General features: G+C 39.2%; 1 protein-coding gene across 1 annotated transcript in view; it reads right to left on the bottom strand.

Annotated features, from left to right (window-relative positions):
- DNAH6 (dynein axonemal heavy chain 6) overlaps window positions 1-13476 on the bottom strand; it is a 328739-nt gene that overhangs the window by 154794 nt on the left and 160469 nt on the right. Inside the window, exons 41-45 of the mRNA XM_090281614.1 lie at window positions 12400-12531; window positions 7777-7948; window positions 3661-3807; window positions 3038-3111; window positions 1278-1432 (exon numbers count right to left, since the gene is read on the bottom strand). Coding sequence (XP_090137740.1) covers window positions 1278-1432; window positions 3038-3111; window positions 3661-3807; window positions 7777-7948; window positions 12400-12531 — 680 coding nt within the window. The remainder of the gene's footprint in view (window positions 1-1277; window positions 1433-3037; window positions 3112-3660; window positions 3808-7776; window positions 7949-12399; window positions 12532-13476) is intronic.

The following is a 13476-nucleotide window of genomic DNA, read 5'->3' as shown; positions in this document are numbered from 1 at the left end:
CAAACCACTGTTATATGAAATGTTAAAGGGACTTGTTTAGAATCAAAACTATGAACATTAAAATGAAAACTGTATCACAAAAACCAACAACAGAAACTAGGGAATTGAAACAAAGGCAAACTAAGTAGGCAATGAGAGTGGGAAAAGAATTATAGATATGGGGAACATATTTGGGGGAGGTCAGCTGGGAGGGGGAAGGGAGGGAGATGGTACAGTATTAAGAAGTACAGTAGAAGGGAGTGGAGTAGACAGGACGATGTTGAGAATAACTATATGCACAACCAATGCACATGGACTTGGTGGGGAGGCAACTGGAGGGAGGGGAGTCACTGGGTGGAGGGGAACAATGGGAAAAGAAATTGGGACAACTGTAACAGCATAATCAATAAAGCATATTTTTTAAAAAGTGTGTTTCAGACAACTTCAAATCTCCATACATTCTGGATCAAAGTCAAGGCAGAATATCCTGAGATTGCCACAACAGCACTGACAAGTCTGCTTCCATTTCCAACATCCTATCTTTGTGATGCAGGGTTTTCTGCAGTGACAGCAACTGAAATGAGATTACAGAGTAGACTGGATATAAGCAACACACTTTGGGTGTCACTGTCTCCCATCACCCCCAGATGGGACCATTTGGTTGCAGGAAAACAAGCTCAGGGCTCCCACTGAGTCTTCATAATGGTGAGCTGTAAAATTATTTCATTATATATTATAATGTAATAATAATAGAAATAAAGTGCACAATAAGTGTAATTTGCTTGAATCATCTCAAGACCAACCCCCATCCCAGTCCATGAAAAAATTGTCTTCCATGAAACCAGTCCCTGGTGCCAGATAGGTTGGGGACTGCTGCCTCAAAGGATACTTGCAATGTATGAGTCAGACTGATAAGCAGATGGAATCTATGTTCCTGCATTCAACTTGTTTTTCTATAATCTTGAACTCCTTCTTTAGGCATGCATATAATTAGCCTTGTTACACTGTACATGTATCTCTGTAAACATCTTAGACCCTTTTTTTGTGATGATCCAGGACATTTAAAACAGGCAGAAAACAATCTGTTTAGGTTTAGCAAAAATAGTAACCCTGGGGGGATTCCACAGCAAGTTCATGCATATATTATTTTAAATATATCAAAAATAAATTGTAGCAAGATTTGTTATAGACCTTTCTCCACCTAGCAATCTATATAAAGGGTTTTGCACATCTTAATCTTACCTTTTAATATAAAACAAATTAGACCAATACACTATTGGATGTATTAAGCACTATACCTTGAAACGTGTTCTATAGCATCCTGGAAGAACACCAAGTTTACTTCTTTGGGATTTATAAGGTTGTAATCATCAAGATAGTCCCGTAGAACATTTGCAATTTTCTCCATATCAGGCATGTCATCATAGATCCGATCAACCTTATCTGCTCCAAACTGTAAGATATTTTATGGGAGAAAAAATAAGTTGAATCAATTCTGATAAAGGAATATATATATATAACATACATGACCTTAGGAGGGAACATGATTTTATCTATGTTGCTATTTAATCATTTGCTTATATATATGCTAGGAGGACTTTCAAAACAAGGGAACTGGAACTAATGAAGTGCAGATTTTGTGGATAAGTGGAAGTCCATTTCATTTAATTTCTTCAAGTGGTACACTTTAATTTCAATTTTGTTTGCAATAAAATTTACACAGGAGCTCAGAAGTAGATTTTATATTATTCTTATTTACCATACTCTGGTTTCATACTTTTGCTCTTAGGCTGCTGACATCAGAAAAACTAAATGGGTTGAAATTCATACAGGGCAGACTACTATGGTTATAAAAAATCATGCCAGAATTATATGTAGGTTTTACACAGCAATCATCTAATTAAACAAAACATTGAGAATGAAATGTGGTATAAACTACATAGAATTGAGGTCTTGTTTGGACCTATTGATGATGCCTTTTCTTTGTTATAACGACCTCTCTGGGGGCACTTTTATTTGGAAATTTTATGCAGCAGAAATGGCAAGAAGAGCCCATCTTTTCCTTTGCTTTATTCCCCCATTTGATAATAACGTCACTGGAAACACTTAGGAAATATAATAACCACTTGAAAGTAGATTTTGGGCTTTGTGTTTAATAAAACAAATTGTTTGTTTTTTATCTGTCAGGGGTTACCAGAGTGGTGAGGCATCGCATATGTATAACAAAGACAAATTCGTTCATGTGTTTTATCAGTATTGATTGAGAGCCTGTTTCATACCAAGCTCTCTGCAGGGATTTAGGGTGAACAAAGCAGACATGGCTCTTCCCTCTCACAGACACTAGGAATGTAGAACCCAAACAAGCGTCAGCTTGTAAAACAAGACATCTGTCTGTCAACAAGGGTAGGTGGTGAGATAGAAGGCTTATTCTAGGCAGATTGAGGGGGTAAATTTAGAACCCATGTGTGGATGTTATTGGGGAGACAGATGAGGAGCTTAATACAAGGAAAATTAGAACTACTCTGAAACAAAGAGGGCAGCACTGCTAACTAATGAGCTTCCCATCACTGGAAGCATCTGAGTGAAGGCTGCACAGGTACATGCAATATAGTAAGGGGGAGTCCAGTCCTGAGTTCAGAGACTAAACCTCCTTACAAGTTGAATACCTGATGGGTCTCTGATGCAAACTGTCAACAAAACAAATGTAACTGGATCAGGAGTCAGCAATATTTTTCTCCAAAGGGCCAGATAGTAAATATTTTAGGCTTACAGGCCTTACAGTTTTTACTCTGCCTCATAATGTGAAAGTAACCACATAAATAGTACCTAGTCTAATGGAATTGCATGGCTGTATTCCTTATGAAAATTTATTTACAAAAACGGAAAGAGGGCAGATTTGGCCTATAGGCCATAGTTTGCTGCTCCCTGGTCTAGATCTTTAATCTTCACAGGTGCAAAGTTCCTGTAGAATGTGAACCTGAACTTTATAATTTTCAAATTATAATTGTAATATTCATATAATTTTAATCTTCACATCTAGTCATTAGAACATACTTGCCTTAATGAAATCTCCAAATATGATGGGCCTAGTCAAAAAATATTCTAGGCCAATTGCAATTCCAAAATGCTTGTCTGTTCAAAAACCAAAATCAATTTTAATATAATGATAAGATTGAATCCAGCATTTTAATAATAAATGAACAGAATAATATTAGCTATTACTTTACTTAAAAGTCTTTGGTATTATAAATAAAACTGAGAGAAAGTCATGTTCATACTCTACCACTTTAGTTTGGCTGATAGTCTCCCAGATTTAAAATTAAGTATATTTAATATTAATAAGCATTTTATTACATAATAGATATTGAATACATTTTAATAAGAAATACTTTAGAAATATCCTGGCTTCTTATCAGATAAAATTCTGTTTCTCCTACATTCTTTCCTCTACTTAAAATTCTATATTGAATTTAAAATATTAACCCTTCTTGAATTTCAATACAATGAACTTTATAATATTTCATATATTTATATATTTGAGTCATTGAATAAAAGAACTTTTACTTAGGAGTAACTAAAATTCACTCTTCTTTACCCTATATAAGCTCATTTTAATTTTCCTTCATAGAAACCAAATTGCTTTCCTACTAAAAGAAAGAGCTAAATAAGATTGATATTTACTGGCCATTTCTGTCAAAATAGCATGGAAATAGTGCTTATCTTCATTATTAATCAAGCGGTCATGGAAGACTCTTTGGCATTCATGGCAAAAGAGTCTAAATATCTGTATTTCTTCTCTTATTGTCCTTGGATCACACTGGAGGATACCTGTTTTGGAAAAAAAGGGAAAAAAAAAAAAAAAGGAAAATTCTACATTTGTGGAATATATGGTATTACTTTTATGAACTAGAAGATCCTTAAAGTCCAACTTTCTCCCCACACTACCAGAAATGGGTGGTTCCCCAGTGGATATGCACATTTAATAACAATGGCATCATTTTTTGAAACAAAACTGATTATCTGACAACCTTTTTTTCTTGCTTTTTGATGTTTCTTTACTTGAACATGTGACTGTCAGACATCACAGTGTAAGCAATGTTCATGTCATTATTACATTCAGTTGTAGTATGTAAAGTGAGGAGTGTTATCTTTAATATACATATTTTCATCTAGCAACTTCCCCTTTCCTTTAAACTGTTTTTAAAATATCAGTTTCCTTTCATCATCTTCTTCAGTGTTCAGTCCTCATCAAATGTCCTGGTCCTTCTAGCTTCTGCTCAATTTTTTCTGAGTACTCTTGGTATTAATATAAATTGCAATTGCAAACACAGTTCTAATTATTTCAAGTTACAATGAAAGCAGTGATGTATAGAAGTTCAGGATGTGTTCATTCTCCACAGGGACCCTTCACATGGGGCTCCCCACAGTGTGTAGAGGAGGATGGGTGACCTCTACCATGTGCTCTGATACACACAGCTGACAGGAGGTGCCATACAACATAGTTGGTACTATTCATGCTGCTTTGGGATCATAGGGGGTTTCTATAGATGTAGGGAAGAGAGAAGATCACTGGACAACTAAGAGTTGATGTCTTTATGCACAAAATAAGATGAGGACTTGGTCTAGGTATTGTAAGAGTTCTTTCAGTTCTAATGTGCTATGACATTCATTTACTCATTCATTCATTCATTCATTCACTCACTCATTGCCAGTCATAATTTTAGGCACTGGGTAAACCAAACTAACAGCCTTCACAGAGCTGACATTCTATTGGGAAGACTGAGACACAACCATGTTGCAGAGAAATATCTAGGATATGATTTCAGGTAGTAAGTGCTATAAACGGATGTAGAGGGGAAAGAGGAGGAGGTGACATCTGAACAGGGAAAGTGAGTTGTGTGGATATCTGAGGTAAGAGCATTCCAAGGGAAGTACAGAGGCCCCTGGGCAGGCCCTACTTCAGGAGCAGCAAGGAGGTGGTGGCAGCCAGGAGGAAAGTAGTAGGCAATGGAGGCTGCTGGTTCCAGATCTAACAGAGCCTCAGTCCCAAGGCAGGTGATAAGGAAGCAGCCTTGAAAGTCTGACTGCCATGTGCAGGGCCGAACTTGGTTTAAGGTGGGATGAGTGGGAAGCCTGGAAGCAGGATACCAGAGTCAGACAGGAGGCTTTCTCTGTTAGATATCCTGGTGAGACACCACAGTAGTTTAGTCTGGAATGGTAGTAGATAGAGTGGGAATGATTAGATTGGGAATATATTGGGAAGGTAAAGCCATTGGGGATGTTGATGGATTGAATGGGAATCATCAAGGAATGAGAACAAACAAGAATGCTCCAAAGCTGATAATCAGAGCAACTAATGGTGGTTCCCTTATCTGGGTCAGGATACACATGGTTGGGAAGGAGGCAACAAGTAAGAATTCAGATGGGCCAAGTTTGAGAACTCCCACTGGATATCTAAGTGAGGTCGTTGAGAAGGGAGTTGAATAAACAAACCAGACACTTAGAGGAGAGGGGAAGCTGGAGGCACAGTCAAGCATCATCTCTGAATAGATGCTTTTGACACTATGGAATTGACTGAGATTACCTAGGCAATATGCACATACAAAAAGAAGATGAAGTAAGAGCTCTGGGGCATCCAGACATTTTTAGAGCGGGAAGAAGATGGACAGCTATTAAAAGAGACTAAGCAGCAGTAACCAGTGAGTGGAGGGAGCTCAGGAGAGTGTGTTCCCTAGTAGGTTAGAGAAAGAAGGGTTTCAAGGGGTGGGGGTTGGGGGACATTGTGCCTAACGCTGTGGAGAAGTTAAGGTTCAAACTGAGAACTGACTGATGAATTTGGCAAGATAGAGAGATGGGGAAGAGTAGTTCAGTGCAGTGTCATGAACAAAAGCTTAATTGGAATATACTAAAGAGTGGAACTGGAGGAAGTAAAGAGAGAGTGAGGCAAGACCACTCTTTAGGGGGTCTTTTCAGGAAGGGCAGAGAAAATGCAGAGGGAGCAGCAAGGGATACGGCACCTGAAGAGAATTAGTTATTAAGATGGGAGGTGTTGTGGTGGGTTTTTGTGTTGTTAGGGATGATCCAGTAGAAGAGGAGACATCGATGATGCAGAAGAGAAACAGGAATGATAAAAGCAAAATCCTTGACTAGGCAGGAGGGGCTGGAATTCAGTGTCGGGGGTTACTGAGAGAAGCAGGGACATCTCAGCCACTGCAGGAGGGAAGGCAGATGCAGGTTGTTTGAGAAATTTGGAAGATGAGGCAGTTCTGGTGTGATTGCTTCTATTTATTTATTTATTTTTCAGTGAAATAAGGAGGGTCTATGGGCCATCTGTATGCCCTCCTCAGAGAAGTGTCTATTCAGGTTCTTTGCCCATTTTTTAATTGGGTTGTTTGTCTTCCTGTTGTTGAGTTGTATGGGTTTATATTTTGGAGATTAAACCCTTGTCTGATGTATCATTGGCAAATATGGTTTCTTTAGCTGTGCAGAAGCTTTTTCGTTTGATGTAGTCCCATTTGTTTATCTTTTCCTTTGTTTCCCTTGCCCTAGAAGATATATTGGCAAAAATACTTCTATGCGAGACATCTAAAATTTTACTGTCTATGATTTCCTCTAGGATTTTTATGGTATCACAGCTTATATTTAAGTCTTTTGTCTATTTTGTGTTTATTCTGGTGTATGGTGTAAGTTGGTGGTCTAGTTTCATTTTTTTTTGCAAGTACTAGTCCAGTTCTCCCAGCACCATTTATTGAAGAGACTTTCATGCTCAACATCACTAGCCATCAGAGAGATGCAAATTAAAACTATGAGATATTACCTCACACCTGCCAAAATAGCTATCGTTTAATAAATCAACAAATAACAAGTGCAGGCGAGGATATGGAGAAAAGTGAACCCTAGTGAACTGTTGGTGGGGATGCAGACTGGGTGCAATTACTCTGGAAAAGTGTGGATTTTCCTCAAAAAGTTAAACATGGAACTGCCTTTTGACCCAGTGATTCCACTTCTAGGAATATATTTAAAGAATCTTGAAATGCCAATTGAAAAGAATATATGAACCTCTATGTTCATAGCAGCATTATTTACAATAGCCAAAATTTGGAAACAACCTAAGTGCCCATCAGTAGATGAGTGGATAAAAAAGCTGTGGTACACTTACATAATGGAATACTATGCAGAAGTAAAAAGGAAGGAATTCTTACTTTTTGCAATAGCATGGATGGAATGGAAGACTATTATGCTAAGTGAAATTGGCCAGTCAATGAAAGACAAATAACATATGATCTCACTTATAACTGGAATCTAATGAACAAAATAAACTAACAAGCAAAATAGAACCAGAGGCACAAGAACATGGGACAGACTGATGGCTGTAAGAGGGGAAGGGGGACTGGCTGAAAGAAGGTGAAGGGATTAGACAAAGAACATAGATGCATGACCCATGGACATGAATAATGGTGTGGGGATTGACTGTGGGAAGGGGGTAGGCTGGGGGAAGGGAGGCAAAAGAGGAAAAATTGGTTCAACTTTAATAGCATGAACAATAAAAAAAGTGTTTAACTTAAAAATAATAAGAAAGGTCATTGACTAGGAGTGAGAAATGGGAAGGGATGTTGGGAGTTTGAGGGAAACTGTGAAGCTGCCAGCCTGAGGTGGGGGGCAGAGGTTACTTGAACAGGGACAAGTATTGAGATTTCCAGCATGTCATTGAATGTACATAAAATTCTACCAAGAGATTCGTGGTGACTAGAAATGAAGGGAGGGTGAAGGTCAGAGAACGAGGAGTCCACACACTACCTTGAACACATTTAGATAAATCCCTCAAGTTAAAGACATAGTGGGACTTGGCTGGTGTTGGCAGAAGATCAACACTCATTCTGCTATAAATCTCCACTGAGGCTTCGACTATATTGGATGTGGTTTGCTTGACAGCTGGTGGGAAGTCACTCAGGAAGCCATTCAGGATGGCCTAGAACCAGAAACATATATAAGAGGTTAGAATTTTTTTCCACCAAAAATTTACCTTTCAAATGTTGCAGGTCTGATGATAAGTTTTCCAACAATTAGAAAGCCAAATTCCAATGCAAGGACATCTAGGGGTTAAACTCTTCCCTTCATTTCAGAATATGTTCTCAAGAATGAGCTCCCTACTGTCTTCTGTAATTGTCTGGTGATGCCTGGGCAGCCAGCATTCATAACTAATCAGTGAATTTACCATTAACTTACACTCAAGTAACAGCCAGCTGCTTGCTGTGGATCCAGAGGGTCTTCATGGAGTGCCCAGACCCATCTGGAAATAGACTGAAGTCCTCCCTGATTTTTATCTGTGAATGACCAACAATTCCATAGACTTTTTCCTTCATGTATATTTAAAGTGCAACTTACTTGTAACTATGGAGTCCCCGCCTTTCAGTTTCCCCATTTCCGTTTGTGGCCTCACTCTCTGCTCAGATCAGGAATTTGGAAGCCTCTCTTGATATCTCTCATCCTCTGTCTCATAATAAATTTTGAATACATTTGTTGAATCTGTCTCCTTCCTTTGAGATTATCCCATTCCAGCCCCAACTCTTTTTTTTTTTATCTCAGCTTCTTCACTCCCCTCCTTTATTCACTGTTCTCTGTTTCCATCCTTGTCTCCCTTCTCTTACCTTTAATTATGCAAATAAGGCACTGCACCCCTTTCAGTCTATGCTCTGCCCCTGTCCAGCCTCCTCACCTTACCCTCTCTTTCCATGTTGATCAGAGTCCCAGCTGCACTGGCCTTACCACCCATGCTCTCTCCTCCCTCAGGGTTTCTGCACATGGTCTCCCCTCCCTTCTCCTGATGTCTGTCTGCTTGGGTGGGACTTACTCATCCTTTGTGTTTTAGGATACATGACTACCCCATTTAAAATAAGTCCTCCATCAGTCTCTTCTGGTTCTGTGATCTTCTCATATATAACTTGCCACAATCTGAAAGTACATTTATTAGCTAGCCTCTTGCCCCCGGTTGCTTGGGAAAATCATTACAAATTTGTATAGATAAATTTTCATCACCATTAACCTTGGAGTTCCTTATGGGAAAAGCCACCAGAATGCATATCAGTGCTTGCAAGTCAGTCCTTGTGATTTTAGATTTGGGGCTCATATATGAGATTTACTGAAATAAACAGAAGTTTTTGTTTTCAGTGAATTTCCTGTGGGACTATATTTCTAGCAGCTTATGAAGACTATGTTTCTGAGGTACTTGCCCTCCTGGGCCCCTAATGTGATTTTAACATTATTCATATGACCCACATTTTGAGTAAGACCATTCTAATACATATAAAATAAAAAAAATTACTATATATATTATGTGTACATTATAAATAAAACGTCCAATTTGTTCTCCATCACACAAATACAACATATATGTTATACAGTAGTTATATATATACAAATACAGTTTTATATACACATAACTATTATCTGTTATATATTTATTTGCTTATTATCGATCTCCGTGTTGGAAACACCACAAGTATAAGGATGAAATTTGTTTTGTTTAAAATGATATAACAACCCAGTAAATATTTCTTTAATGAATGAAGAGCTATTAAACTGATATTTACAAATTAAAGTAAGCATGTCATGATAGAGTTTAGTGAGGATTACAGCTTCGTATTCCATTTAAAGGTCTGGCTTACATGATGTATCTGGCACTTTTGAAAAGCTTCTCCTAAGAATATACACAGAGGCAGATCCAGAATTCTCACAGTTTAGGGGAAGGATGCTTTGGCACAAGGACATACTTAGTATTTTCTGGAATTGATCATAGTTTTTAATTATCGTTGTTACAGCTTTATAATTAAAAATTACCTCTAATTTAGTGACATTATCAATTTAATTTGTTTGTGGTTTAGTTTACCCTTACAGTGATACATATTTTTGGCATATAAAATTTTAATAAACACTAAGATGTGTATTAATTATGGTTTAAGTATGAGTCACTCATAACCATACATAATCCAAATCTGTGCAAACTGTAGACTGTATTTAGTGGTGTACTTCCTACATATCTCTGTTATTTAACTAACTTGCAACAGACTATCAAAGAAAGTACTGTGGTATTACTGATGGTTTAGAATTAATATTTATGACATAATATATAATGTAATATATAAAACATTATATATACACTATAAATACATTATATATTATATACTATTTAGAGTCCCAGGCTTCTTTATACAGTAAAATTAAATCAATCTATATATGTTGTTAACAAATTTACTTTAACTTACTGATTTTGCTTTTCTTCCATTCTTGGTTACATTTCGATTATTTCACCCCCATACCATGACAAAGGACAGGGAAGATGGGCTATGAATGCTTGGGCCCAGCTTAGAGAGTTTTGATTAAAAGTGAAGTTTGGGATGCATGGATCTAGAGCAAGTTTTTTCTTCTACAAGTCACATACACTGTTCTGATAATGAGGAAAATATGCTTCCCCACCTGAATCCAGTGCAACCCAGTGCCCCTTTTACCCCCAATCTCAGCTTTGCTGCATTTCATTTCCATTGTCACCCAGAGCTAGTGAGTGTTTTAAATGCAAGCCTCTAGGTTGCAGTAGGAAGAAGCAGTTCCTGCTTGTTTTCAATGTGGCAGCTGAGACATACTTGCTTGATAATGTTCATGTGAGGGCACATTTCCATGCACATGACACTCTCACAGGCAGAGGGAGAAGGTTCAGGGTTGGAGGCAATTTCTTTTCCAGGACCCAGATTCCACCTTTTCCTTCTACCTAGGAAAGCATTTTAGAATGATTAAAAATGATGCACCCTGACTGGTGGCTCAGTGGATTGGGTATCATCCTGAAAGCTGAAAGGTCACCGGTTCAATTCCGGGTCATGGCACAAGCCTGGGTTGTGGTCATGTGAGAAGCAACCAACCAATCAATGTTTGTCTCCCTCTCTCTACCTTCCTTCCCCCCTTTCTAAAAATAAATAAAATCTTTAAAAAATGATGCTTTTGTTGGAATAAACTTGGATTTGCTTTAATTTATTAATATATGAAATAATTTGCAAACTTAGCACTTCATCATCTGGCATAAGTTACTTGGCACACCTCTCATCACTGATCACATCACAAAGTGTGTCAGGATAGCATGGCTGGGAATCATTTCAAACTTCTAAACAGACACATAAAGGTTCTCAACAAATCAGGAAGGAACTTAATGAAAATCTTCTAATACATGTGTTGTTCCCCCCCCGCCCCATTACCTACTTCATGCCTATTCTACAATTGGTGCTTATTATAGCCCCCATACTTTCATATTCTAAAGTACTTTCCAAAACTTTTTCAAAATGTGGCAGTTCTTATATTTATTTTGGCATTAGCTTCTAAACAACTTACTGGAACTCCTTCAAACTGATTAAAAATAACGTCCCATGTACGTAAGCTATTTCATATGAAAACCAGTTTGCACATACACACAGTTATGTTTGTGCTGGCTCTGCCCCTCTCTCTCCTCTAAGGGAGCCTACTGGCAGGAGAGGCCGATGCTGCAAATGCAGAGGCTCACTCAAGCCTGTATCCCTGGCCCTCTTTGGCTCCTAGGTGATTACTCCCAAAGTCAGCTTCTCCAGACCAGGCCCTAACTGTCTCATTCCACCTGTAAACCCACTTCACCATTTCCTGCTTCTGCAAATGCACTCACCCATGAACCTCGTTCCCAGGATCTGTTCCTTCCTGTTTATTCCCATCACCCAGGACTCAGCTCACAGTCTGTCTTCTCTGAGCAGCATTTTCTAGTTGGTCATGGTGTGCTTGCTCTAGCCATGCTGTTTCATGTTTTTTGTTTTTTTTCTTCATCTACCATTCTATTTAAAACAATGCCTCCCATTTATGGCACACTTCTGCTGAGCACTCATAGGGCAAGCACAGTTATTTGCCCCATTTAAAGGAGGAGAAAGTGGCTCTAAGGAAGGCTGTACAGGTGGGAGAAATATGGGCGGAGTTTCTACTGGAGGCAGTGGTGGCCCTGGATGTGATGAATTCTGAGTTGTGTTGGGCTTGGGCTTGTAGGAGAAGCATCTGGTGGACACATGGACACATTGACCTGGTGGTCATGCAGGAAATGAGCACAGAGGCAGGGGCTGGGCAGTGCATGAGAACTGTGTGCAGAGTACTAAATGCAAGGCCCAGGGTACAGCCTTCTTTAAAGGTAGGGGCTACATTTTGACAACCCTTCTGCATTTCTAAAACCATCTCCCAGACCACAAACACAGAAGGCGGTGATGCAAAGGCCTATCAGATGCTGCCCAGAGGCTCTAGGTTTGCCGACTTCTGTTCGGGAAAGGGACAGATGGGCTCACTAGAGACACACAGACTATTTTGATTGGGTTTGGGAACCAATATGTTTTCTTTTATCCTCTTGCCTAAGCTGAAATCCACACTCACCTGAAAAATCTGTTTCAGACTGTGCTCTGAGGGCATGGGGAGACAGAGTATGCTGAAGTGTCGGATGAAGCGGGGGGTCACAGGGTTGCGGCCACCGCCTGGAGGGGCACATGCTGATACAATCGTTACATCCTGTCATGGGAAAAAGCCACAAGCCACATGGGTCACTCAGCAAAGGCAGAAGTGGGTTCTCTCCATCCCAATGGCAGGATTCAGAACCAACATTTTTGAGGACCTGTCCCTTCACCAGCATTGCATTACATTCCTACATGTTATCTGACTTGATCTTTCACAACCACTCCAGGAGATCACTACTGTCACCTCCATTTTTTAGATAAATAAAAAAAAAGCCCTGGATAGTTAAGTTGCTCAAGGTCACTCAGCTAACTCATCTTCCTTATATAAATACTCTGTAAAAATTTAATCTTAAAAAGTTGTAAGAATTTTTATCTTAAGTTAACCTATATTCATTCAACAAATACTAAGCATAGTTAATTCTCATTATCTGTGGTGGTTGTGTTCTATAAAGCTGCCAGGAACACTGAATTAACACACATTGAATAATTGCTCCTTAGGGGAAATATATGATTAGGTTCCTTGAAGCCTCTGGTCACATTTTCATCAACAGAGCAACACATAATATTGCTGTTGTCTCTGGTTATGCCTCCTCTCTAGTCCACTCCTCCCCTGTAGCCAAGGAGATCTTCCCATAGCATTCCTTCAGTGGCTCCCCATCACTTGGAGGATTAGCTCATATTTCTCATTGTTGGAACCATGGCTGCATATGCAGCTCTTTCCACTTTGGTGCTCACATTCCACACCACCATGGTGTCCCACATTCCCTGCCTCTGACCTGCAAGATGCTCCTTTTTCCGGTTCTGCCATTCTCTGCCTGCAAAAATTCCTGTTCTGACCTCACCTCCTCTGGGAAGGAAGGCTTCTCTCATCCTCAACCCAGCCCCCATCCCTGCGTCTCTCCTGTCTTTCTCTGTTTATCTCACTGCCTTATAAATACATGTCCATCTACCCTCCAAAGCTGGGCCCTCTGGGAGGTGAGGGCTGTCTCAACTGTCCATG

Source organism: Furipterus horrens, unplaced genomic scaffold (genome assembly GCF_987537825.1).
Source record: "Furipterus horrens unplaced genomic scaffold, mFurHor1.1.pri manual_scaffold_6, whole genome shotgun sequence".
NCBI lineage: Eukaryota > Metazoa > Chordata > Mammalia > Chiroptera > Furipteridae > Furipterus > Furipterus horrens.
Note: the sequence above shows the minus strand (reverse complement) of the source record. Positions and strands in the feature narration are given on the sequence as shown.